Genomic DNA, 27,332 nt, shown 5'->3' with positions numbered 1-27,332 from the left:
ATGCTCGTGGGTCAACGCAGTGGTCTCATGGATGAGCTCCCCGCTTCAGGGCCGCGCCGCCGAGGTCATTATGAATGAGCTATCGCTCTTGGAACATGCATTGAGCCAGCTTGCAAGCTACATCGAACGATTGCGGACCGATAAAGCATACTGAAAGCGAGCACAAATTGCGGGATGGCGCACGAGAAATAGAATGAGGGCCTTCGACAAACAATTCATGGAGGTGATTTCGGTATTCAGCGACGAAAGAGCACATGGTCTTGCCACCCTTTTTGGAACGTGCCCCGCTCGCCGCTCTTCTCAGGAATCAGGTGACCTGGCTCAACTTCGGCTCAGCCTTTAGCGTGATCTGCTTAATCTGCTCAGGCGCCTGCTCAACCTTCCTTATCCTTCTCATCCCCGGTGCTCAGTCCTGTTTCTGGGTCCCCTGCTGTCATTGGATATGTACTCACGCCGTGCGGACGTCCTGACAAAAGTTCCATCCTTCTCCATTAATGCTAATTCGTACGCCTCGTTTCTTTGGCACTTCGCCCACCTTACACAAAAGCAAACATCTAACTAAGCCTCCGCCACCTCGCAGCTTGGACGCATCCACCCGAGTGGCAAGGAACGAGTGCATGCCCTTATGATGGCGCCCTACTCCGTACCCCAACCAACAGCATCACAAGATTCGGCAAGCTCGTCGTGCCGAATCGATAGGTGGAATCCAAGGCGCGCCTTGTGCGGGATCGCTGCCTTGAGAAGATGGCTTTGCATCATTGTTCATTGCCCTACTCACATGCGGTACCGTTGCAAATCAGGATACTGGCACAAAAATCCTCGATCTTCGAGAGACTAGTGCGTATCGTGCTAGACCAGGCCGATAAAGTTTGCGGTCGAGAGAAGTAGGGGTGAGGCTGGACTGGTAGCGCCACTTGCGAAACCGGTGACAGGCCTTTCGCGCCTGAGCACTCATCCCGCCATTTAGGCCTTAGTCCTGGGGCTCTCTCTCGTACATGGCATACAGCCCCATTACGCCCAGTCTCCTTCCCTGACGGTCACCGGCGAGCTTTGCCCGGCTTCACCATTTGGGCATGTTCTAGAAGTCTGCCACCCATATCAAGCTTTGGCTCTAGCCTTACCCCCATCTAGCTAATACCGTGTACTTTATCCACCATCCCCGCAACGAGTAGTCTATAGTGACAGTGCTTGATACGTTACCCTTCAGACATGCACGGTTGCAAATCTGGAGCAGTTGACACTCTCGCCTGAAGCGAGGGTTGAGATGCTCACGAATTATTTCCGGGCGCCTTGAGGGGACCCCCTTGTTGAACCCCCACGTTGGCCATGGTCACTATGTCTTCGGGCGCAGCCTGCGAGGCGGCTGGAAAAAATGTTGCCCGACATGTGCGCTGCGTGTCCATCTGAGCACCAAAGTAATCGGGCGTCGGTGGCAACTGTCAAAAATCCACGCTAGTGGGAAGGCATCTTGCAGATCGTGTTTGGAATTCCCCTCGACATGATATCAGACTACAGGAATCACGTCGAAATCGTTTTGATTGGGTTTCGCCGTTCCGTAATCATCATGACTTACTCTTGACTGCGGTGTTTGGTTGAGCGGCACGAAAGAAAACCTCACAGTTCTCCCCTCTTTTGGAGTGCACGCGATCCAAGGCTACGGTGATCTGAGTACATACCGAAGTCGCCTTTGATTTTCACCCTTGAGTCTTCTGAAGCGCTGGGTCACTGATTGCCCAACTCAGCAGAGATGGCGTCCGACGCACAAGACTGGTACTCTGATGGCTCAGATCCCGAGGACCATACTACTTCGGATGTCATTGTGATCGGAGCCGGCGTACTGGGCTGCACTGTCGCCGTCGCACTGGGGAGGCAAGGGCGGAAAGTCACAGTCGTCGAGCGAAGCCTGAAGGAGCCGGATCGGATTGTTGGTGAGCTCCTCCAACCAGGAGGGGTCATGGCGCTGGAAAAGCTTGGAATGGCCGATTGCCTGGAAGGCATCGAGGCCGTGCCGGTCAGAGGGTACGAGGTGATCTATCATGGGGAACGTGTACATATCCCTTATGAGTATCCGGACATTGCGACCGGGCAGCCTGAAGAGGACGCGATCGAACCCAAGTCCAAACCGAGGCCGCAAGGGCGAAGTTTCCATCACGGCAGATTCATACAGAAACTTCGAGACTCGGCAAGGCGGACGCCCGGGGTGACACTCATAGAAGCGACTGCGAAGGAGCTCGTGCACAGCCGACACACGCGTGACAGAGGAAGGGTCATAGGCGTCAAAACTTCGACTGCTGAGAAGGACCACAGCGTATGTCTTCTTCCTCTTCATCGTCTTCCGTTGTACTAGGAATCTCTAGCTGACTCGTGAATGCTTACAAGTACTTCGCACCTCTCACCATCGTCGCCGACGGATACGCTTCCAAATTCCGCAAGGGCTATGCCAAACAGGATCCCGTGGCCAAGTCAAGGTTTTGGGGGATCGTGATGAAAGACGTCCCTCTACCCCAACCTGAGCACGGCCATGTCGTTGTCGGCAACGGTGCGCCGATCTTATTATACCAGATCTCACCGAATGAGACACGCATTCTTGTGGACGTCCCCAACGATGTGAAACCTTCATTGGGAGAGAGCGGGGGCACGAAAGCTCACATACGACGTCATGTTCTCTCAAGCATACCCGAATCTATCAAGCCAATGTTCGAGAGGGCGTTCGAGGACGGCGGCTTGAAGTCAATGCCGAACCAGTGGCTTCCACCGACCACGAACAAAACTCCCGGGACGATCATGCTTGGAGATGCGCTCAACATGCGACATCCTTTGACAGGTGGAGGCATGACAGTTGCAATAAATGACGCCGTGCTCATCGGTGAGTTGCTGAGTCCTCAGACGGTGCCGGACCTGTCCGACACGGAAGCTGTGCTGGCTCAGATGGCGAAGTTTCACTGGCAAAGGAAAAACCTAGACTCGGTCATCAACATCCTGGCGCAGGCCCTGTACTCTCTATTTGCTGCTGATGGTGAGACTTTCCCTTTCGCTGCTTTCACACTCACAACTCTTGCTGACGAAAGAAATAGACCAATATCTGAAAGCACTGCAGCGTGGCTGCTTTGCTTACTTCCAATTCGGCGGCAACTGCATCAATGGCCCAGTTGGCTTACTGGCCGGCATCATTCGCAGGCCGACTGTGCTGATATATCATTTCTTCTTAGTTGCACTCCTGAGCATGTGGCTCCTGGTGCGTGACAGTAAGCCGTGGATGATGCCTCTGAGAGCGCTGCAGAGCTTTGTGGTATTTGGCAAGGCTTGCCAAGTCATATTCCCCTTTTTGTTTTCGGAACTTCGGAGCTGATCGTTGCTCAACTCTGGCATCCGGAATAGTAAGGCTGTAGGGGATCCTCCAATGATTTGGACTTCTACTGCACTGGGGCGGGTTTTGGGGTTCTAGGGAGTAGCTTGTGGTGGCGCTTGAACGCTCCAAATGACCTCTACACTCGCAACACGAACGTTTACAGAACTGGGTCCCTGTGCAGCCATCAGTGAAGGCGCTGTGCCCAGAAAAATACGGCTTTGTCATGTCTGTAACGACTTGTGTTGTGAGAATCGTGTCGATGGATTTATCCCTATCAGGGACTGACGGCACATGAGTGTGTTGCCTTGTTGCTTCAAGATTGAGGCATGGCACCGCGTATTCATGCTGACCCATTGGATCAAGCATAAGATCCATTTTTGCAAGGTGGCATTGCTGTGCGCAAGGCGACCGCAACGAGAGCTGCCGTTTCTCAGCCAGGGAAGATCGTTCTGTCAGTGGCCCCCTTTCCGCTTAACGGCTGTAGTTCACAGTGCCGATCCTTTTGCCCTGTGAATATGCTCGCGTAATGTGCATGCAGACCGAGGGCGTGCATTGGCCGTACACCAACTTGTGTACTTGCCACGTATGCTCGCTCTTGTCCTCAAGGCGTGCGTTTCTGCGCCCCGCGTTAGCTGCAATTTTCGGATGCAAGCCACAAAGTCCATTTGAGGTCTGTGTTCTCAGCACGAGCCGTGATCGTGAGGACGAAGATGAAAGGGCCCGTCTGCTGAGGTGATTCTCAGGAAGCCTTGTTCGTTGGTCGAGTTGCCTTCTCTTCATCCAGACGCCAGAGATGTTGCCGAACGATGGCCGTGGGGGTGGCTTGGGCTTGTGTTACTTGTCTGTCCAAACGTCCATACCCGTGAACATGCTGGGTAATGGAGACCTCAGCAGATGATTGTGGTCGTATCATGGACAGGCACTTAAGGGAGACAACCCCCGGGGAGGTTGTGAAACATTTCACTGCGTGAAGACTCAGTGCCAGCCTTGTCAAGTCGAACTTTATTCCATGGTGCAACAATACTGCAATGGACCAAGCAGTAACAAACCCTTCTTCACTCAACAAGACGATCAGTGAGGTCGAGTTTCGCAAGGGCTGGGTCCACCAGCCAAACCAACGCGGCACTATAGACATCATCTGGAGCTGTCTTCTAGTCCTTTTTGTTTGCATCTGGACGGTCATCAACCTCAATGTCCCTGCCAGGAAAGACGGCTACTGGACGCAAGTTTTCCGCAAAGTACGATGGTCAACACTGGCAATCTGTGCGCCTGAAATACTTTCACTCTTTGCATCGATGCAGTGGAACGGTTCTCTGCAATCCGTTCGAGAAATGCACGAGATGGGTGACAAAGACTGGTCTGCAGTACACGCCTTTTTCGCGAACAGTGGCGGCTTTATGCTGGAATCGACTGATCAACCAGAGTTCCCTGTCAGAGCAGCGTCGATCCACTACTTGCGTGTCAATGGCTGGATCAAACCACCGAAGATAACCAAGGAAGAGATCTGGGATCGGAGCAAAGCGGACAAGTTTGCGAAAGGGGTGGCTCTGACTCAAACGGCTTGGTTGCTCCTGCAGTGCCTAGCTCGTGTTGTCAAAGGGCTTGCAGTCTCGCCGCTGGAGATTTTCACCCTGGCTTTCGTCGTGTGTACAGCATGTACAGCATATTTCTGGCTCAACAAACCTCAGAACGTCCAGTTGCCCACCACCATCCACATGGATCACGCCATAGCCGACGTCCTTCTCGCTGCGGGAGATGCCGCCAAAGATCCATATATCGACACCCCAATGGACTTCGTCGAAAGGCCACTCTGGGAACAGTGGGAGAGACGACCTAGTCTTCTTGCATTTGGGGGCTTGGACCATCGTCCCCTTCCGCGCGAGCCTGATGATTACGCTCAACCACCACCCAAGCCAACCCTCGCACTGTGTATGTGGTCGCTGTCAATGGTGCACGCGGGCGTACACGTATTGGGCTGGCATTTCCCTTTCGCCACCACCTTTGAGAGGATTCTGTGGCGAGTCTGTAGCCTGGTAATGCTTGGTGTGATGTGCTTGGGAGGGGTCATACCAGTCATCTCGACAAGGCCGAATTTCGATTTTCGTATCAACCTTCTCTGGATCTGGATCCGACAGACTCAGAACCACAGGTCGACAATCGCTCGAAGATGGCTGTTCGATCTGCCTGTACACATTGCTGCCTCGCTGTACATTTTGGCGAGGATGTTCATCATCTTCGAAGTCTTTTATAGCTTGCGTTCCTTGCCGGCTTCGAGTTACACCTGTGTTGACTGGACGGCTATTTGGCCCCATGTATGAACCTTCGTTTGGACGGGTTGGAATGTGAAGCAGATAGCAGTAATCCTAAGTAATCCTTCTTTCTCCTGTTTTAGAACCCTTGTGTAAACCTCCGTTGTCTGTTCGTGGCCCATACACCCGGAGATCGAGCATGTCTTTGTCTTCTGGCCGTTTGGGTAAGCTCAGTCAGCACGCCTCTTCCATAGCATAGAATCTCCAATCTTCAGTTGGTGACAAGACCAAGCTTTCGAACTTGGCCAGGTGTGGAATGAGCTCGAGTTCAAGGTCCAGACCACAAGCAAGAAAGCCCACGGAAGCGGGCGTGGGTGGAAATCATCGTTCCAGGAGCTGACTCCACATGTTGACCACTCTGGATAGTCCAACTAGAACTCCCCCACGACAGTGACAATAACGAGGAGCGCGGGGAAAACAAAGCCACAGTATCCGGCCACGCTGTTGTTGAAACGCGCAATCCAGCGCCCGAATCGCTATTGTGTCTACGACACGTTACACCAGGGACAAATACCATGTACAGCAGGACGTGGACATAGGGAGAGTTACAAGCCCGGAGGCCTAAGCCAAATAGTACGTTGGAATGGGTATTGGTGCTTTGAGGTAAGCGTTGTGTTTAGCTGCAGCTTGAAGAGTCCCCTTCATATGGGTACAGAGGCCATGAGCACCGCAGCCAGGAAAGCAATTGAGGCTGGTGCTGCTAGATTGGACGGTAGAAGGCAGAAGTGATGGACGGAGAAGGTGGGAGATGGCAGACTTGTCGACAGTAGGAGTGCGCAGCAGGAGAGGAGGTCGGTTGAAATGAAGAATATTTAGGTTACTCGTTCCCTCGAGTGATTGATGACACGAGTGCTACATTTGGTCAAGAGTCAGCGGCTGAAGTCGTCTGCGATTGGGCCATTTACTGGATCTTACCACGAATATGGATTGGATGGTCGCTGGAATGAACACTTGGAGTGGGTCTGAAGATGTTCGTGTTTTGCTGTTGATGCGAAAGGTAATGCTACCGCCCTGAGTTCGGCTGTTATGCGGGCGACGCATAGACGAAGAACGCGAAATATCAGCACGGCTTTTCACAAGCTCAGCATAAGCGCTTTGACGCCCGGTTCTCAGCAGTCATTCTGGAACAGGGTTCCCCTCAAGCACAAGTAGCGCATTGAAGAGTCGGCTAAATCACGGTCAGACCATGCTCTTTATGTAAGCCGAAAACTGAACTACGACCAAATCGTCGACGACTAAATTCTTGTTTTTCTCCTCCGCAAACCCTCTTCCCACAACTTGGAGCTCGCAAGAGTCGTTATCCGCTTCATCACTAGAACATGAACTTAACTGGACACAACCAGAAGGTGTTGCTTCAGCGCAGTGCCCCGAAGGTTCTAAGCTTTCAGAGTGCCAGCTAGTGCACAAAGAAACGGCAGCAGAGACACTTTTCCAGGCAGCGCCTTGCAGAGTCGAGGCGCACGCGAAGTATGACATTGGCGGAAATGGCTCCTCGTCCTGTGAACCAGTCTTTTCTCCAAAGGCAATTTCGATGGCTTGTGAAAAGCGATAAGCACCGCCCAGCGCCAATGCCAGGAACGGAGAAGGTCGAGCGGCCGAGTCGTTTTTTTACTTACTAAGTATTCAATGAAGCGGAACTGGGTTTTATCGCCCAACTTCTGGCGTTAAGGTCATTTACTGGCCGATCCGGGTTGAAGACATTGTCAGGTGGGGAGTTTGGCTGGGGCGGCACATCTGTTAAACCATAACGCAGGTGTCCTAAGGGGGATCAAGGCGACGAGGCAAGAGCAGCAGCGTTCGCAAGCCTTGTGAGGACAGTTGAACAGTTTCGCACCACCGTCTCGCCTCAGAAAAGAAAAGATTTTTCTGCGACGATAATGGTGGTGCCGCCTCTTGTGGTTGGTGTATGCTGGCCTGATGCGGAAGCAGAACGGGTTCCTACAGCTGCTTGTTATAAATGGTTGCCATATTTGCTTGTCTCCCTTCTCGTGCTCCTCTGGATCTACGCGGTTCTGGTGTATCTGGATCTATTCTTCGTGTGGCATAGGCTTGCTGGTGCCGGACTAAGAATCCTTCGAGAACCAGTGTCTACCGGGATGACGCGAGTGTCTTGGGTCTGCGTGAGTCAAAGCCCAAGACCCTACCCTCAATGAAGCCACTAACCATAGCCCAGAAATGTGGACGCTATTTCGAAGACGACTATGTGGAACTTGTTCCTGGAGCAGCCAAAAGATTCGAAACCAGGCTCAGGCTTCTTGCTTATGCGAATGCTTTGCACGACACTGAGACAGAACATGATACGAGCTTGTTTGCGAACCTGACAAGCTCCCTTTCTTCTGGTGATGCGTCTGGCGGCCAAGTTCAGCCAGCATCGCAAAATTCTGCCAGTGTGTCGCCAGCCACGAACGTGCAGCCGCCAGCACCTCCTAGCGCGCATAAACCACAGCAGATGATACCATCGCCGAGCCCACAGAATACCAGTGCTCAGTCGAACCAACAACCCCAAACACCAGCCGCTATCCCAACGGGACCCAAATGGTTACTGGTATGCTCGAAGCCACACAAGTTGCCCACCAGTCTCAGTCAACTCGACTTTGCGGATGTCTACAACGACAGGGTCATGTTTCGAAACCTGAAACAGGGATTTCGAGGTCGGAATCTCGACACGAGGATATTCCATTCCATCTCTGGACCTGAGCGTGGTCCTGAGCCTCGCTGCTTTAAACGGAGATACTCCTGCACGTGACCAAGTATGGTGGTAGTCGGCCTAAGCAACGGATAAATCGTGCCCACAATCTGGGCTAGGGGACCCCGTTCCCGGCACCCGCCTATAGTTACTAATTTATCGCCTCTACCATAGCCTATAGTACCTATAACTTAGCACCCGATTCAAGTTAACGTAATAGTCACAAAAGTTCCCTTCCTCTAAATTAGTTAGTCTAGATTAAGCTTCACCATTATCCTACTCCCCCCTGTAGTTCCGCATCGCCACGAGGACATCGAGTCAAAGTGCTTCATTACTCGGGCATGCTGGCGCTTGCGCTGTTATTTTGGCGTCTGTCCCGGTAGTCGCCGACCCGGGCGTCGACAGCGGTGCCTTTTTCAGAACAAACCCGTGATAGTCAAAGGAGCTGTCCGAACCACCGAGTACGTTCACCGCGATGACCCAATCGACTCCTTCACAGTTGAGGAGAGGCGTTATGAAGTGAGGCTGGCGGTATGTCACATAAAGAAAAGTAGAGTCGGGCTTGAGGACACGAAAGACCTAGCAGGCAGAAGAAGTTAACTCGCATGGTAGTGCAATTTGTAGCGAAGCATCGAACGTACCTCCCGGATATAACGACCAGTGTTGTCCCGAACCTCGTCGGGGGGGTCCCAAGGGCTCCCATGTATCATGGCATCTAACGTCCCTTTGTCAAAGGCAACATCCACGGATTCGGAGGGGATCTGATCCAGCTGACGCACATCGGCGTGCATCCAGGTAATGCCCTCAAAGTGGCTGTGTTGTTTGGACATGTTGTTCACGACGACCGTGGAGAAGTCAACGCAAACTTGATTCTTATAACCTTTCTTCCAAAGGTCTTCGGGTATCGTCTGAGTGGGTATTTTAGCCCTTGTCATATTGCCACTCGTCATGGAAAGACACTACGTACGCTGTCTCCGGATCCGAGGTGAAGGATTTGCGGAGCCGTCTCTGGTGCTCGGACTTGGAACAGATTGCGGCCCAGAAATGACTCGAGGTCGTTGAAAGACCTGAACCACTCATGGACTTGTTCATCAGGGCCGACTTCGGCATAGCGCTCGTCCCAGTATTCAGAATGAGCTAACCGCTGGGACTCGGCCTCCGACATTGTGGTCTTGAAATAACAAGGTTCGCAATTTTCGTTTGCTGGAAGGGGGGAAGCGTAGGCAGCGGCAGATTGAGACAAACTTGAAGTTGGTGAACTCGCCAAGCCAATCATACGTTATCCGAAGCCCGACCCCGAACTGGCACGTGTCATTCTTTTGTTATCACAACTGGACCAAACTTGGCGAATAGTAGTGGCAGCCTCCACTTGCTATTGGCCGAGGCGCGCAATTGTCACACCTCCAGCATCGCACCAAGCGCCCACGCAGACAGAAATAGGACATATGCATGGCGGTGTAAATAGGGCTTGTGTAACCAAGTATGGCGGGGCCAAATTTTCAGCCTGATCGGCAAGCCAGACCTCGCCCAACTTCTTGCTTACAGACTCTGATGTCGTGCAGTACGCTTCGAAAAGAAACCCGAGCAGTCTTCATTCAACCCATTAAGCCAGAATTCACACTACCACGCCTATAATGTCTTCCAAGTTTCTTGATGCGTCAAATGACCAGAGAGGGAGAAGCAGCTCTTTCGTTGAGAAGTTGACGTCGAAGTGGCATTGCAAGTCGAGAGAGCCATCTCGACACCGACCCCAGCGCGAACAAGATTCTACGTCCAAGTCGCCAGAGCAGTTAGTGTTGCCCACAGCCTTTGCCTCCCGCTTGGACCTGACATTGGAAGAAACGTCACTGCTTTCGTGCAGAATAAGCATGCATCTATCGTGGTGTCGTCCACGTCCACGGATACCACGTCCGCAGTCGTAGAGCGCACTGTTATCACGTCAGCTGTCACTGAATCAAATCTACCTGTCGTACCAAAAACCCAAAAAGTTGACGAAAACGCTCGACCCGATGGAAGTGTTGCCAAGCGCAACTTGGATCAAATTGGATTTACAGATATGTGGAGTGCCGCTTACCATGAAGCCGTCCTGGATCTTGGAGAAGAGGTAGAGGGTGTTATATTGAAAGGCGAAAACATCGAGACGCTCTTGCGCAACTTGGAAAGGGCTAGCGACGAGGCCGTCGGTGACTCTATCTTCTGGCGCGGCGTGCGAAGATTGCAGACACCACTGAAGAACTTCAAGTTGGCATTGGATTTGGCCAGTCCGCTCGCCAGTATCCAACCCGCCGCATCAACAGCTGTTGGGATTGTCAGCTGTGTCACTGCAGTGAGTTGATCTTTCAGGATGCCGTAGGAAATTCATGGCTTCAAAGTGACTGACCGTGACAGATTGCTATTGGCATTTGCGGAGCTGAAGACTCGTTCAAGTCTGGTATCATTAGCGTTCTGGAGCGCATCCCGATCATCGACGACTGTGATACCTTGGGTCAGAAAGTAGACACGGAGAACGGAATTCACAGGGTCCGTACATGTCTCTCTATCAGCTCAGCTGGTTTGTTCGGGACTGATCAACCTTGCAGGCGCTTGTCCCAGTCTACAAGGATCTCTTGAACTTTTACGTCGCGGCGCATCATATCTTGACAAGCGATGCGTTTAGGCTCGCTCTAATTTGTGAGAAGCTCAGGGATCGGCTACCGAAGATTGTCGAGGACTTTGTAACGCATGCCGGCCTCCTGCGCGACACCATTCAAACGGCGACATCGTTGCTGGTAGCAGATATCCAAAAATTGCTCCAGGATAATAAGAGTAAGTTGTCTATGGATGGAAGATCTCGCCTCGGGAATCGAACTGACGTGCCTCGAGTCCAAAAATTACTAGGTGTTGACAAAGACGAGCAACGCAGCAAATTCCACGCCGACCTTCGTGATCTTCGTGCCAGTGATGCTTGCGAATGGATAATCTCTGATTTCAAGTTCCGCGAATGGTACGATAGCCCATCCTCGAAGCAACTGATCCTGTTTGGCTATATGGGTTGCGGCAAAACAGTCGTCACAGCACATGTCATTGAGGAACTGATCCGTCAGAGCGAACACCAGTTCCCTCATCCCTTCATATGCTACCATTACTGCTTGAAGAATGAAAGAGGAACAGCACTCTACGTCTTTTCAAGTCTCATCTTGCAGCTGCTCGATCAGCAAAGACGCCTCAAGGTTGAATTCGATAAGTGGTATGAGAGAACGAGGGAAGCTGGGCGCTTAGATCCCGCACAGTCTTCCGTAGATCTCGGCAAGTTCATATCAGCCTGCGTGGAGTCTCTCGATAGAGAACTGTTTATCGTCATTGACGCCCTTGACGAGTGTGACAGTGGGTCACAGAACGAGATTCTCGCTCTGCTCGGCAGTCTATCAAAGCAGACGCAGAGATTCAAAGTCTTCATCTCATCTCGCCCTCAGAACGGGATCGAAGATCTTCTGCCCGAAGCGACCGCGATCCGTTGGTCTCCGAGTCGGCAACGTGACGCGAAAATCGTGAAACACAGAGTGCAGAAGAGTCTAAGCGGACTTTCTGCCAATGTTCAGCTGCTTGTGACCGAGAGGCTTTCTGAGATGGCACGAGGAAGCGCCATTTGGGTCAAATTGACAATTGACCTTATCTATACGCGGAGGATAAAAGCAATGGGTCCAATGAGGAATTTCCTTGAACATACTCCATCTCCGGCTGAACTCTGGAAGCTTTATGCCGAGTTGTTCAACAAGCAAACTGGGGGTGACCCTGACAACGAGGAGCTCGTCACCAACGCACTGGAGGTTCTAGCAGTCGCTCGGAGAGACCTCAGCATGCTGGAGTTGGCGTGGGCTATGGCGTTGCGCGATTCGTCCACAACAGTCTCGACCGTGGAAGGGCTCAAGGACTATGTGGATTCCGAGAGAGTCTTGAGCCTGCTACAACCGTTTCTATTCCAGCTCGACTTTGAGGAGGTCCAAAAGAGACAGGTAAGACTAGTGCATGCGTCTTTGACGGAGCTAGTTCAGCTGGCTGCGCCATCCGGTTGGAGTCAATCTCAAAATCCTGCCAAGGACTCGGACATCAACAAGCGAAGCACTCAACAGCGAATGCTTAGACTGGAAGCAGCTCTCTTATGCACCTGCGTCAAATACCTTCTTTTGGATGAAATTGATCAGATCGACCTACTGTCGGAAGAACAAGAAGGAATTATCACCTTCGAAGCGCTGCCCGGATTCGGGGCGTATGATGATTCATTTGACGTTGCCCAGGACCCAGACTCTGCTTGGGTAGGTCAAGGCCTTGACAACGAACAAGACGCCAAAAACAACTACTACGATCCCGCAGAACGTGGATTTGGTGGATTTTACGTGTATGCATCTTGCTTCTGGGTCGACCACTTCACGATGAGCGATCCGGATCATCTACCCGACATGGTGGATATTGTCAAGCTCTGCAGCGCCAGCTCAGAACGGCGACTAAAGAATTGGATTAGACAGAAGTATCGACCAGACTGCACCATCACCCCGCAGTTTATGGATAACTACCTCCACGATCCTCTCACCGTTGTGTCCTTGCACGGGCCCGAAACGACGCTGAAAAGACTCCTGCAAGACGATGCGATCAGTCTCCGTGGCAAGGAATTCCTGAGTGGCACTGTTGAAGAAGCTACCCAGCGAATTATTTATGAGGGTGACCTCTCTCGACTGATAATATTCTTTCACGATGCACGAGTCGGACCACAGATTCGCCACATCGGAACCTTTCATCGAATGATGATTCGCTGGGCGCAGCAGTCGGAGAAGCAATTAAGGCCATGGGCAAGCTGCTTCGACCTCGTATTTAACATTTGCGATGATGTGCTAGTGAACGAAAAACAGGGCAACGAACTCTTATGTCTTGCCGCGAGGTGTGGCTGCCTTCCAGTCGTCGAGAGACTCTTCGAAGCAGCAGCTCGCAACCCGGCACTCAGGGACGAAATCTTGCGAGAAGTACGAAGAGACGTTAGGCCACCGGACTATCACCAGTCTGTTGGGGAAGCGGTCAGGTACGACAGTGTCGATGTTCTTCGTTACCTGCTTGACCAAGAAGGCATAGAGGGCCATCTGCGGCATCGCGACTCAAAAGGATACAACGTCCTGCACTGGGCTGCGTTCTGCTGCAACCCAGAGGTGATTTCTCTCTTGATTTCAGTCTTCCCAGAGGGTGTGAACGAAAGCAATGACGATGGCACTCAACCGTTGCACCTAGTCGTCTTCAATCGCCATCCGCAACGGCTAGAGGCAGCAGTTATCTTGTTGACGGAGGGGCATGCGGACGTGGAGAAAGGCTCTATGGAAGAGCCTAGTAGCTGGGACGATCCGCTCCGGATGGCAGCGAGGTACGGTGACTTGGAAATGTGCCGCGTCTTGGTTGAAGTTGGTGGCGCTAACCCACGCCGCGTACTGAAATTCGAAGACGGAAGCCCCCGATTGATGGACAGTACGGACTTCCCTGAGATGGCTCCTCAGGTATTGGAGACCTTGTGCTCGCTTGCCGGCATAGCATCTTAGGTAAGAATATCAGCTATAGCTATGTTTTCCAGGAGGACGCAAGCTTAACAGAGAGCCCGCCCAACACATGTCAGAAGCAATAATGTGACTTGCCATTAGGCTTATGACGACGAAATGAATATTCTTTTCCAAGTATTTTGAAGAGGTGAGTCTATGGCTGGATTGACACCTTTCTAGGCGGTGCGGCATGGGAGTACTATAGATGTCTTCTAGATAGTGCTAAAGGCCGGACTCTAAAAAGAGCACTGTAGAGCATAATAAATGTAAACATGGAAAGTAATCCTCGTATCACAACCTGACCTCTAACACGGCCAGGGTACGGACAGAAAGAAGAAGCTATGCCGGGCGCAGGGGGGCGACGGCCTTAGGGCGGCGCTAGACTAAGTCACGTGATAAGGCTCTAGAATACTCTGTTGGCTCCGTCTACGGAGACAACAGAGCTAGACAGAGTTAGACTCATAAAGACCGGCTCGTTCTCGTAGGGTGGAGGAGGCAACGTGCCGTGTTGCGTTTCTAGGGAACCCCCCCTGAAGCCTCGTTTAGGGGCCCTCGTTAAAACTTGACAGTCTGGAAGAGGGACGACTTTTGGGCCACTTCCCCGATGTGGTCAGCAAGGTGAGCTCGCCCAGCCGAGCCTGAGCCGACGTTGAGCCGTACGCGAGCCAGCCTGAGCAAAAACGGCGCCAGGTCACGTGGGCCAGAAGGTGGACGGGCGTCGAGATTCCGGTCGTGAAACAGGGATATCGCAACACAAAGAGCCGTTGGCACCCGTTTCTACCATTTCTTGGGGCCAAAACCATCAAATTTATCAGAGTACGCCCGAGCCGTCCGTCCTTCCTCTATCTTTCGCTGACATTTATCCAGTTCGCCATGATCAACCACTTTGCTGATATTCGCCCTCCCATACCCGACCTTCCACCACTAACTCGTCAAGCTGAGTACATATACGACCGTGGCTTGACGCCTTCGGTGTCAGAAAATCTGATGACACATTTCTTCCATCACTCAGATCACGCAAGTTTTGCATTCGAAGTCGGCCGTAGGTCTCCCAAAACGGCGGCTGAAAGTCCCGACAGGTACGGCCACGCCAGCCACACAAGATGGGTTGTACTGGGGTATTTGGTTCGTGGAGGGCGTCTGTGGGAGCGATTCTTTTGGTTTACAACGACTCTTTTTGGTGGCGGGAGTCTGCTATTTGCTATCGTGTGGACAGTGATACATAGGGGCATCTCGGCGTCATTTGCTGTGAGTTCGTGGATGGTGACTCTGGCGGCACTGGTTACATGCCTCGTGCAGTTCAGAGTGAACTGAATTGACAGTGTCCCATATGGTGGAGTCCATTGGCGCCGTCGACAAAGGTGCGAAAGGGTCATTTTGCAATGGATACAGGACTCGCTAGGGAGGATATGCCAAGGACATGCTCTCTCGATGGTTGTTGCCGAGCCGAACCTTCGCCAAACCTCGAAAACCCTGCTAGATGCTATTGAGGTGCCTTCCGAATACTCAGCACCACGGGGCACAACGCTGGTTTTGACTCAGTAAGTACCTACCTATCGTTGATGTCGCTGAATCGGATCCGATACGCTGGTGTGTATGGCGCGTATTTACGTGCAAGGACTCCAAGAGCATGAACGATCACTTGATGGCAAGTCGGCTTTTCACGTCCTTCCGCATTTCTTCCTTGGGAAATGGTCCGCGCATCTTCGACTGGGACCTTTGTCCTTGACCAACATCCCCCAGGCACCTCATGGTGAAATTGTGGACGCAGAACTAGATGCAGCAAGCAATGTACATTCGCCCAGTCTGACTACAACGCCAGCCCAGGCTTCTTCGTCCGTTACCCATCGCTCATCTTGTCGCGGCCTTCCGCGACTTCAACAGGTTCAGAGACATCTGTATCGGATTGCTCAGATGACTTTCGAACGGCAAGCCCTGACCAAGCAGCGATACCTGCATAGGGTCTCGTTTGCAAGCCGGAGCACACGGATGAGCATCGTCCCAGCAAAGCCCTAACACCGTCAGGCCAGCTACACAGTACGAGGTCATCATGCCGGTATGGGCAAAACTTGACGGCGCGTGGACTTGCTATATCTCCCACAGGCCTAGCGGCGAAGCCCCGGCACGTAGTGTTTTCTGGCGAAACCCCCCTTGCGAGACTCAAGCACGACCTGCAACCATGGATGGATATCAATCGAGTGAACTCCTCGGGATGGAATGGAAAGCAAGCTCTCCTGCTTGCCTGGCTGGCTGGCTGGCTGGCTGAAATTACCTGCCGGCATGGGCGTCACAACTGGAATGGGCACACGCATGCAATGCCAATGGCCATGACGATACCGAGCCTCGACGCGACGTGCATAACTGTGTCTATGGTTGTATCCAGACTTCTGGACTCAGGTACCTCGGGAGCCGCGAGTGCGCGAGTGCGCGAGTGCGCGACTGCGGCTTGGATGTACATGGCCGACATGATCGATGTGTATATGGGTGGTATGCCTGCGTACCTATTCCTAGTCTTATGCCCCATGCCCATACCTCTGCCCAGGACTATGCCTATGCCGTCCACTCCTGCCCTGCCCAAGCCGCCAGCGCGGCCAAGCCCAACCCATTCAGCACGGGATCATTCTCCGTCCGCAAATCACAACGCATACTATGGTCTATGTACGAGTACGGACCCAGGATACCTCGTACTGTGTTTGCTACATAGGCATGTAGGGTGACTACCGTGCCGACACGTACATGTATATGCAGAAGCCACGCCACACCTCAAGACGTGCGGAGAGCAGTAGTGGAGGGATCACCATGTAAACATCGGAAAACAACTCCAGCCTGGTGCTATGCGGGCGTGAGAAGTGTAGGAGGGTAGATCCTGCGGCCTCGACCATGTTAATACTATTGCTACAGGTCAGTACGTAGGTCTACACACTCCTGTAGGTACGAACGATAAGTGTGGGCGAACTCTGTCTGTCTTCAGTACGTACTCGGGTGCTTGTACTCCGTACCTCGTATTGCGGGTGCTATCAAGCATATCGATCAATCTCTTGACCTAATTATCGCTTGACTCAAGTACTTATGAGTACCTTCGTAGCTTTTGACATCCTGTGCCAACATATTAGGGAGTGGGTGGGACGTGTCGCTCCCGCTTCACTTCCCTTCCCTTGGCTTTCTCTTCCATTTCGACTTCCGGTGAAACGACCGTTCCATGTCGCCGACCCAGGGTGTATGCAGTCGTAGTCATGGTCGTGCTGGACGGTCAGAGTATGTAACCGAGAGCACTTCTCGGAGATTTTCCAACCCAACGTCACAGCCGGTTCGGAACTGGAAGCCTTCTTGAAAGGCAGCGAGCCGAGGCGTATCCTCTGCGGCTGCGTGAGGTAACAGGTACTTACTGTAATAGGTCTAACCAAGTATACTAAGTATGCTTTGTTCGTACCTAAGTCGCTTCTGCAGGCCACTCCGAGTCACTGGTGAATGAACTGCAATGCTACCCACCTAGCTACCTAGGGAGGCTATGTATCTCTGTACCAAGCCTTGAACATGCCCGTTCTGGAAAACACTTTACACTAGCCCCGTGGCAGTATCTGCTACATCCGTTGGGGACGACGCAGGCGCGTTCGGCTTTTCAGCTGTCCTTCCGGGCCAGAGTAGAGGGCGACCCCAAACAGAGCACACCAGCAGGCACCGCACAATACCAAAGCGTGTGATTTGTGACTTGCGCGAGAAGACTTAATTACATGCTCGTACCGCCAGGCGGTCGGTCGGCGCCCAAAGTGATCAATCTGGCTTGGTTTGGTTAGTTTTAGTTGCTCGCCCACGGGACAAAAGTCCCTCCGCACTCCGTACCCCATGCTTCTTACAGAGTAGAGCGATCAAGTCGTTGGAGGATAGTGGAATAAATCAACTTCCCGAAGGAAAAATGGCCATTCACTCACACACACGTATCCGAAGCCCAATAAATACTGTAGGAGCCGACATGGCTCGAGGCTACAGTAGCCATCTGCACCGGGCCCTCGGTTCGAGTTGAACGATGCATATCGTCGGCCCTGAGCCAATAGATGGTTTCTTCTGTTGAGCTCGTGACTTCTGGGACTTTAAGATCAGCGATCTCAAGTGCCCCTGGTCTGGGGTCTGTGGTCTCGCGTCGGAGGCCGGATGGACTGCACAATTCTGGGGGACGAGCCATGCAGCCAATGTTCTAGAAGCCAAGCTGGGTGCCAGGTTGGCTAATGCACAATTGGAGAGTCAATTCTCGGCCGCAACTGCGGCCCCGGCCTTCGTACACATCGCTCACAAGATGCATTCCACATCAGTCACGGATGCAGGAGGTGATACTCATCCGTGGAACGTATCACATTCCTGGGTAGGTAGGCACGCAGGACACCCCATCATCTCAGGGATTGTCTATTTGTTCTCAGAGTCCGGGGTATTGGCAGGCCGCAAGCTCTGGATCTCTGGCATCTCTTGCCGGCCGGTCTTTCCCGGATGCAGCCGTGCCACTTCCAGCGTGGTGTGTTGCTGCTTTATCGCCTAAGGCGTCCAATCGCATCAAACGCCAAGGAAGAGCCCTCGGTCTCGGGTTTCGGACTCGCTTTCGTGTCACTGTGCTAATGCAACAAGTCGGCCTTGGATCTGCAACACGGGCGCGAAGGTGCGAGATGCGAAGCAATCACCGCGAGTGCTCGGAGAGATAAATTGTGTAGCCACACATTCACAACTCATAATCCGTGTCATATACCACTCGCAGGGCTAGCAGGGTGATATTCATACGGCTGTCCATGACGTACGTTCGCAAGGACAACTGGGCGAAAAACCTGCTCGTCGGTGCTAAGGCAACCCACTAGAACGCCTCAGCTGCGTTGCTCTCTTTAGGAATGTATTGCGGTGCTTTCCATGGCGACGACCCCTTGGGAAGACTTCCGCGTCCCTCCAGAGAAGGGCAACGCGGGCCGACCTGCGAGTGCCAGGGCGAGCGCCAGAGCTTCGTCAAGGAAACTTTCCGTCGCGTAACATATGTCTAGGCATCCAGCGTAAATTTCAAGGCTGCTTCGAAAAGAGATGTCTTGGGAGGACTGGACTGACGTTGAAAGAAAAGTGTGCTGTGTACGAGCACGCTGTCATCGATCCATAGTAATACTACAGTCATCTCAAGCCACGCTTGCTGAGTCAACTCTCCTCTGCTGGTACTGCTGCTCGGCGCCTATATGTTTTGCCCCGAGCTGCGTGGTCCAGTGCACGTCCATTCTCAGTGCACACGTCAGATGCTTGAGCGTCTCGCCAAGAGAGATTTACGTCGCAGAAGGGTGCCGGCCAAAGGCGCATGCTATTGGTGGTTGCCCGCGAGGAGAGATGGAGTGTTCGACACTCCACACCACCTCGCCTAGTCGTGGCTAGTCCTTGCAAGGGATGGCGACACAAGTGCATCCGCCACGCCATTAAACGCCCGTGGTCAGTTGCGAGTGGACCGAGGCTTTGGCCCTTCGGCCGCCGTTTTTGATTGCAACTGGTACCTCGAACCCCACAGTGGTGCTCTGCTATGTTGCTGATCTGCTCGCTCCTTCAGACAATCGCTAGGATCACAAATGATAGACTGGCTCCAGGGGCGATCAGTACACGTGGATACACACCACTCGTACGAGTACACAGGACGATGTAGTCGCCCTGGATTGAGGTGTCCCGAAGTCGAAAAACGATCGTCCGTAGCCGCTCGCAGCCTGCCAGTTCCCGGAGGCGCCGAGGCTCCCAGCACTTAGGGCGCATTCCCAAAGGAGAATTCGTCCCTACGGAAGGGCTGGACCAGAGGACATCCACAGAGTTATATGCGGATCCCACAATCCATACGAATACCGTACGAGGTGGTGTCCAACTTCAGCAGAAGAGGAAGTGGGCTGACCGTTTGTCAGTGGTCACTGATTGATTCGCTGATCCTGGGAGTTTGGCCCTAGGCCATTCTCCGTGGCCCCAAGCCCAAGCCCAATCCCAAGCATCCGGGACGACGAGATTACAGACACCCCACCGGCAGCACCCTGCCACCTGCCCTACACGTGATTTTCCCGGGGCTGGGCTGTGAATGTCATCAAAAAAGGAAGGCCCCGTGATAGCAGCCGAGGACAGGACATTAGCGCCATCGCTCGCTGCGCCGCATCCGCCGCTTGCACCAATGTCGTCTCCTTGGGCCTTGCACCTGTCCGGTTGTTTCGCACGAGCTGCCCTGCAGCGGAGCGAGTGGCCGGTAGCGTTAACCTCCTGAAGACAGGCGGCCTGCGGACTAAAGTAGCTCGCGCACTGTGACAAATTGTGCTTGAACGACGTGTGTGGATGTTGCAACAGGTGTCCAAGAGCACTTCACTAATACGCATACCCGTTAGGTCCGGAGATTTACCAACGGCCCAGGAGATAGGGACACATGCCTTGACAGGCCTAGTGCCGTCAAGTCATTCTGTCGTGTGGCAGGGCTGCGTCCTACGGCCTCCCTTCGATGACGTTGATGCCACCTTATACGAGAACCTCCGCAAGAGAATTGTTCCCGAAACCGAGACACAGACAGACCGACGGGCAGACTTCAGGCGTGCCTGCCCGCCCATCGCGATCGTTGTTTCGTTGGTGAATGTGGCCGGCATGGCATTGTGCCTGCCTTGCCTCGGCGATGTTAGAAATTGGACCGCCCAGTATTGTAATCCGGACAATAATGCCTCGCGCTTGCCTTCTTTCAATCTACCTGCATACAGTCTGGAGATCTGGGAGCATCAGGGTGCTCGCGGCCGTGCCTGCCCGTACTCGTAGCTCGTTCCTCAGGAGCCGACGCATACATCGGCTTGCTCGATTACTCGTAACGCGGTAGTGTCTATTGAGTATGTAGCGGTGATCTAGAAATAGTCCTACCAAGCAGGACGAGGGGATACCGTGAACGAAGGGTAATCAGTGGTCCTTCCCTTGTCAGAACCGTAACGTATGGTGTGGGTTCAGCACAGAACAGCCCTAGCCGTGTATGATTGCAGCATCGGCCGCGGGTCGGGAGAATAGATTGGCCGGCCGTGTGCCGGCTAATGGTCGAATACGTTCTGTGCACCAGTACAGCGACCTGCATGTAGATGCCCCCGGAGTCTAGCCTAGCCTTGCGCGCTATACGCACCCAACGCTTCCGGCCATTGCGTACTGTGTAAGGCAGTGTCCTGATGGCTTAGAGCCTCGCGCGGTGCTGCTGCAGATGTTTAGTCATTGTGCAAGTTAATTGTGGACAGAGGTCTCTCTGCCGCGACTGGGTTGGAACACCGCCTGCTAACTCAGGATGGAACTGTCAGTTGACCGCGGATGCAGACCTCGGGGCACGTTCATGCTGGATGTGACCAGTGTACCGTGTCGTGACGGGGAGACCTTCTCAGATGATCCATGCGCCTCACTGACACACGCGCGCACGCACACAAATGTACAGCCAACCTTATAGGGTATTTACGGGCATCCGCATACAGGACGCAGTACTGGGGTCGGCAAGGTGTAATCTCCATGGCTTCCGAAGCAGGCGGAGCTAGGCAACCAAGACCGCGTTGTATGACCTCTTCCTCGGTGATAGTGTATCTGGTCGGGAGTGCTAGAAGGATAACTCCGTAACCAGAAGCCTTCCAAGTCCAGCAAGGTCCAAAGCGCACGGGGAACATCGCAACGTTTAATGTCAGAAGACGACACGACGCCGAACGACGTCGGAACCGTCGCGCATACCGTAGACGTAGGGCTGTGCCAAGTGCAGCATGTCAGCCTATTGGCTCCCAGTAAGAGTTACCATTCCCGGTAGCGAGCAGCGAGGGCGTTGGCGGTCATGGCGTTGCAAAAGGCTGAACAGCTCATGTAACACAGCCGCATGCATACACCGTAGCCAGGCCTCCTTACCGCAGCGACATTCACTGGTTGCAGAAACCTCAAAGCAGCCGGGTGGGCAAAGCAGTGCGCTGTGACAACTCAGCTCGTCCCTTTGCGGACATGTCCTTTTGCTTGGGAGCATCGAGCAGTGGACACAGATGATGACCTTACTCAGCCACCCGGCACTGACGACGGTAGTCTTTTCGCCAGCCCTATTGGCAAGTGAGAAGGGCGCTTTCGTATCTCTCATGACAAGAGGAGATTGACCAATTCGTCACCGCTACCCAAGTGTCCAAACGGTAGGGTCCCAAGGGACATGAATGCACGGCTTATTGGGCTCGTGTTTGCTTGCACACCATAGGAAGGGGCCGATGGCGGAGTCACGACCATTGACTGGAGAAAGGTTCGACATTTGGACAAAGTGACGACGTGTTACCTACTTCTCTTCATATTTTGCCCCCTAAGCCTCCTCCCACATAGGTAGGCTCACCTCCTCTTGTCTCGTCAGGGGACGGACGAGGGCCCGTGGCATCCCCACCGTGTTCGTGTGGGTTGCCCGCCACCGCGGGAGCGAGTTCTGGGAGTTCTGGGGATGAGGTTGCAACAATGGTAAGGATGCGCAAGCGGAAATCTCCTTGCTGGGAACCGAAGAAGCTGCTCCCTGTCAGCTGTGACGGGCCACTGAATCTAGCCAACCAGCCCACCTTCTGATCATGATGCTGACTCCCTTGACGTCGCTCAAGTCCAGGCTCCTGGGATCGTCGCACCCTTTGCCACGGAATGTGGGTTTAAAGCGGTCCCACGGTACGAAGAAGCCAGATGTGTCAGAGGGCGAGGAGCGGCTGGGTGCTTCAGGTCGACATCTCGACACTGTGAAGTTAAATTCCCAAGAGATTGTGGACCGCTCACGGCCGGTGTCTGGATCGCGAGGTAGGATCTCGTCCTTGAGAATCAGCGTGTAGAGCTTTCCGTCGGATTGTGAGGGATCGATCGAGACTTCGACTCCTGAGAATGGAGACAAGTCCCAGTGTTGGTCTGGTCCGGCGTCACGTTGGGAAGCGAACCCAGCGCCGCCGAGAGCTTCGATGTCGAGGGTGCCACGGAAGCAGACGCCGGCGCCACTGCTTTCCAGATAGGACTGTATGCACTCGAATCAGCGTGTGGACATGGTGCGACGCCCTCCCAGCTCGTTGTAATATCTCAAATCACGCAAAGCTGCAAAAGTGCAAGTGGTCACAACGACCGCGACGGCGACGGCGACACGGACAGGTCATGGAGGCTGCCGTACCTGGGATTGACCGCCGCGAACTCTGTCGTCGCTAGAGGTCCATTGATTGCAGTGCCAGCCACTGCGCCATGGGAATTAGCAAGTACCCCAGGGATGGCGCCACACTGCAGACCTTCCAATGACCAAGTGCGGTCAGGTGGCAGTGAGTGGAATCTGAGATGGAAAATAAAACCACCGCTTACGTAGTCAGTCCATACAGCACCTGCCGCTGCTCAAGCTGGTTCATGGGCTGTGACTGTGATTTGGAAGACGCCCACGCCATCCGGCAGAAGAACCGGCAGGAATCGCTCCTGCGTCGTCCCTGTAACAGCCCTGATTCTAGAAACTCTATCACGCCGTGTTATTCAGGGGCAGAGGAGCCTTCGCCGCTGTAGACATGTAATCCAAGCTCTTTCGGGGAGCAGGCTGCCACGAGTTTTGAAGCCCGCGAAGACGACTTCGATTAGCTCGGCAAGGCAGTTCCTCTCGAGTGATTTTGCAACTTTGTGTCTGGTGGTCGCCGACTTGCCTGCAGTGAGGAATTTCGGCGGAGGGTCCAAAGGCATGGGACTAAACCGCATGGGGAGCCGACGAGGAGCTGGCCCTGCGGTGGCGCCGTCCTTCTGCTTTCCAATCCACACTGCTCCCCGTCCACCCTAACAGGTCGCCTGGATCACCTGCCGCATTCAGCTCTCGCAGGGCTGAAAGCGCCTCAACATCAGGCGACACGCCTGCTACTGTATCTACACCTGCCCGACCTCAATGCTTGAGCGGAAGGCACTGCCACATGGAAGAGAGAGAAGGGCAATCAGACATTTGTTTGGTCACACGCTTTAGCGCTTTTCTGCTTTTCTGCCACAAACCAGTCCTTGAACACAGTAGTCTGCAAAGATCTCCTCCACCTTCGGACCCCAACATCGCCGGCGACGTGGCTGCCATGTCACCGCCCTGCCCGTCTGTTTGCGCGCTAAGACTACTGTACAGGTGGTGTGCCGAAACAGCACCGAACTGGCTTTTGCAGTCTGCGCCCTTCCTTGCCAGCCCATCGAAGGGCTTTCCCTGCGATCTAGGTGCCTCCACTATTGGCGCTTGGCCAATGGTATATCGTAAAATAAACAGTGACAATGCCCCCCTCGCTAGACATGAATAAGTGCCGTCAAGTAGAATCTCAGACGCGTTGAGCGTCAACGACCGGAGATCAGCTGCAGGCGATGTCAAATAAATGAATGTTCGGGCTCGCCGTCCTCGACACGGGCGTCAGCGGTACATCGAAGTAGCTGGGCGAGTTGTGTGCCGAATCCATTGAATATGGGTCTGTGAGCGGTGGTGTCTAACCAGATGAAGTCAGCATTTGAGCTGGTAATGCGGTCATGGAGCCGATGCTTGGGATTGAGCCGCCAGATGCCTTCTTGTGCTGCTCAGATGCGTGGGCTGGAATATGAACGGGAGAAGAAAGTGGTGGGATTTACATGTGAAGTGGCCCCTGAATATGCTTGATTCGAGGGCATTTCAAGACCGGCCAGAGAAGCATAGTTCATGCTGAATGGACTTAGCATGTCGTCGTCGCCGAACAGGTGTTCCTGCTTCCCGTAGACAGTGGGGAGCATCGCCGGGAGTGTGGGTGGCAGGCTCGAGGACGAGACTTCGGCGGGATAAGGATAACTCGAGAAGTAGCTCGTGGCGCTTTCGTAAGTGGGGTGATGTTGGTGTTCGAACTGGAGATATGCCGTTGTGGGAGGATATGAGGAGAATGTGAATGCGGGTTGTGAGTGCATGGAGACGTGGCGCCCGGCTGGTGTGTCAAAAAGCGAGGAATGGTTGTCTAAAGGCAGAATCTCAGGCGACGCTCTCGAGATGTCGCGTGAAGCGCTTGACCTGGACGGCTGGCGAACCATCGTTTGGGATTGCCTTTGCGAGATTTCCTTGGCCGGTGTCGTGGCCAGTTCTGAGTGTTGTTGTTCGGGAGAAGCAGACGAGGATCCGGCGCGGCGTTCCAAGTCCTCGAGTCTTCTCTTCAGCTTCTTGCGGTAGTTTCGCTAGCAACCACATTAGAAACTGCCTTCCGAGCACTGATAGGAAGTGGACGTACCTGAGCGATCCGATTCTGGATCCGCCGTCTCTCGGCCAAGTCGGAGATCTTTGTCCAGTCTTCATTGGGGTTGGCCGACGCACTGAAGGCCGAGCTACTGGCGTGTGTCGAAGCATATCGTGAGTGACCAGCCATGGCGGGCTGGCCGTAGGAGTAACTTTGACTTCGATGCATGGTGGTCAACGAAGTTGAGAGGCGGGGTAGCCGATGAGGGAAGTAAGTGGGAGCTGGTAAGTATCTGTCGACCTTGATGTTGTGAGGAAGTACGAAGAGGAGCGGAAGGAAGGGTGAGGGTTGTGGTTGATACTTAAAAGATATCCGATCAGGGAAGATTGTAGTCAATCATATAATCCCAGGACGAAGCCATGGGACGCCCCAAACGAGGTCCCTTGCTATAACGTTAATTACGACTTTCCCCAGGAGAGCATAGTGGTGACAGCATGGGAGAGGTCACAAAAGTTCAACCGTGGATGTGTGTCCGACTCCACCTCTTGAGCGTTTAGAGCCACATGTGCATGATAGCACCAGGGACTTGCCTTCGAATCAATTACCTGTTACCTCTGTCTGCCAGGTAACCATGTAGCTTCCAGCCAGGCGGCGCCGCGGGAGTGACAGGGGAGCATGCACGTCGAAGAACGAGCAAGGGATGTTTGTCACCGCTCCCGGTAATGGCTTGAGGGGCAGGGGTGGCTGCGGCGGTCCTGATCCACTTGGTTGGAAGAGGAGCTGATGAGCGAGACTGCGGCGAGTGACGGCCGGCGAGAGGAGACGGAAATAACTTCGGGAACATCTTGTGAGCGCACTGCAACGTCGTAAGGCGCTGCGCCCCTGCTACCAGTCTAACTACAAACACGTTAGGCGCCTTGCTGCTTGAGATCTCGCTGAATTGAATGTCGGTGAAGTCCAGTGTCAAAACGGCCACTCGAAGCCTCCCGACTTTGTCCGCCCGCCGCTGCCCAGGTCCCCATTGTGGGCGGTTCCACACGCCCTGGCGGCTTCGTTGGGCATGCCCCAAGTAGGAGAATACGCACGCACAACACCGCTGCCTCACCTCCCCCAGTACCTACACCACCTACACAGTATGCAACCTGCTTCAAATTTTGAGGTATGACTTGCCGCGTACTTCGTACTGCCGCGAGTCCCTTCGATCTCGTGTTGGTTGCGTCCACCCTCCTCTCTGCCCGATGGGGACGTGATGGTGCTCCCGCTCAGATTCCGGTTGAGTTGTTTAATCAATTTGTGCTCGTTCTATTTCCTGGTTTGGGCAGCCCCTGCTGCCAGCCCCAGTGTGCCTCAGTACAATTCGACGCCCTGCAACCCTTTACCTTTTCGGACCCTCGATCCATTCGCCTAACTTAAGTGCCCGAGGGCCCACTGTCCTTACTAAAGAACGAGCTTGGCGCACCAATCCGGCAATATCCCTCTTGAAATCGTGCGTCGATCCATAGCACCTACCAAACTGGAATTCCGATTTGCTTCCCCGATCGAATGGAGTGGCTATTCCATAATCACCCTGTTGAATACCTGCTACCTGCCTTGCTGTTATGGTGCCTGGCCGGCGTTTCAGCCCCCACAAATAGACAGAACGTGGACGGCATCTTTCCACATCTCTGTGACATCCGCGGCTATCCGACTAGACGTGCCGTAGGGCTCGAGCAATGCTATCAGGCCGCACTGTGTAATCACATCAACTCCGGGAGCCTCTGTAGGGCACCTGCCGTTTCTAGCTCTTCCAAATCTACCGAGGATCATTGCAATGTGATGTTCCCTGGTACACGGCCGCTGATGTGCGTGGCTACCTGGTAATGACGCCGCACCCGCTCTCCCCATGCAGAATGATTGCGAATGCGGTAGCAATTGAGCCATTATTTATTGCACAATTATTCACCCAACGGATTCTACCAGAGCTGGAGCCAGTAGAGCTCCTGTCCATGTGACACAATTAATGCCTCGTACTTGCACCGAATCAATTGATGCAAAATTAATTGATAGTAGATTTCGCGACTTTGACCTGCAAAAATCATATGCAACCTTTTCCCGATGACGTTTGATTGGCTCATTGTGGCTGCTCATGGCTGCCTCACTGACCCCTCACATCAGGCCATCCCATGCGACGCTCTTTCTCATGACATGGCCAGCGACATGATATGTCACCGATCATGATAGGTGATCGTGCACCGCCGAGAGCTGCAGAAGTGCAGAGGTATCCTCCCTTACAACGACGTTCTGGCA

The 27,332-nt window shown here is 53.5% G+C and overlaps 6 protein-coding genes across 6 annotated transcripts; 3 read left to right on the top strand and 3 right to left on the bottom strand.

The window, feature by feature from the left end:
- Positions 1-1,747: 1,747 nt before the first annotated feature.
- Positions 1,748-3,349, top strand: A1O7_06484 (squalene monooxygenase; the record flags this gene model as incomplete). Its single annotated transcript, XM_007760486.1, has 3 exons — positions 1,748-2,308; positions 2,380-3,016; positions 3,069-3,349. 3 exons carry the CDS (start codon positions 1,748-1,750, stop codon positions 3,347-3,349), a joined length of 1,479 nt encoding a protein of 492 aa, XP_007758676.1.
- A 1,028-nt stretch (positions 3,350-4,377) lies between these two features.
- Positions 4,378-5,667, top strand: A1O7_06483 (uncharacterized protein; the record flags this gene model as incomplete). The annotated part of the gene is made up of 1 exon (XM_007760485.1): positions 4,378-5,667. One exon carries the CDS (start codon positions 4,378-4,380, stop codon positions 5,665-5,667), a length of 1,290 nt encoding a protein of 429 aa, XP_007758675.1.
- Positions 5,668-8,662: 2,995 nt separating this feature from the next.
- A1O7_06482 (uncharacterized protein) lies at positions 8,663-9,509 on the bottom strand (the record flags this gene model as incomplete). Its single annotated transcript, XM_007760484.1, has 3 exons — positions 8,663-8,923; positions 8,986-9,252; positions 9,312-9,509. 3 exons carry the CDS (start codon positions 9,507-9,509, stop codon positions 8,663-8,665), a joined length of 726 nt encoding a protein of 241 aa, XP_007758674.1.
- Positions 9,510-10,400: 891 nt separating this feature from the next.
- On the top strand, positions 10,401-13,899 carry A1O7_06481 (uncharacterized protein; the record flags this gene model as incomplete). Its single annotated transcript, XM_007760483.1, has 3 exons — positions 10,401-10,670; positions 10,733-10,864; positions 10,924-13,899. The coding sequence occupies 3 exons, from the start codon at positions 10,401-10,403 to the stop codon at positions 13,897-13,899; spliced, it is 3,378 nt and encodes a 1,125-aa protein (XP_007758673.1).
- An 8,291-nt stretch (positions 13,900-22,190) lies between these two features.
- A1O7_06480 (uncharacterized protein) lies at positions 22,191-23,294 on the bottom strand (the record flags this gene model as incomplete). The annotated part of the gene is made up of 4 exons (XM_007760482.1): positions 22,191-22,398; positions 22,449-22,882; positions 23,033-23,093; positions 23,215-23,294. 4 exons carry the CDS (start codon positions 23,292-23,294, stop codon positions 22,191-22,193), a joined length of 783 nt encoding a protein of 260 aa, XP_007758672.1.
- A 1,135-nt stretch (positions 23,295-24,429) lies between these two features.
- A1O7_06479 (uncharacterized protein) lies at positions 24,430-25,274 on the bottom strand (the record flags this gene model as incomplete). The annotated part of the gene is made up of 2 exons (XM_007760481.1): positions 24,430-25,047; positions 25,101-25,274. 2 exons carry the CDS (start codon positions 25,272-25,274, stop codon positions 24,430-24,432), a joined length of 792 nt encoding a protein of 263 aa, XP_007758671.1.
- Between the last annotated feature and the right edge of the window lie 2,058 nt (positions 25,275-27,332).

This window comes from Cladophialophora yegresii, assembly GCF_000585515.1.
Source record: "Cladophialophora yegresii CBS 114405 chromosome Unknown aczIN-supercont1.4, whole genome shotgun sequence".
NCBI lineage: Eukaryota > Fungi > Ascomycota > Eurotiomycetes > Chaetothyriales > Herpotrichiellaceae > Cladophialophora > Cladophialophora yegresii.
Note: the sequence above shows the minus strand (reverse complement) of the source record. Positions and strands in the feature narration are given on the sequence as shown.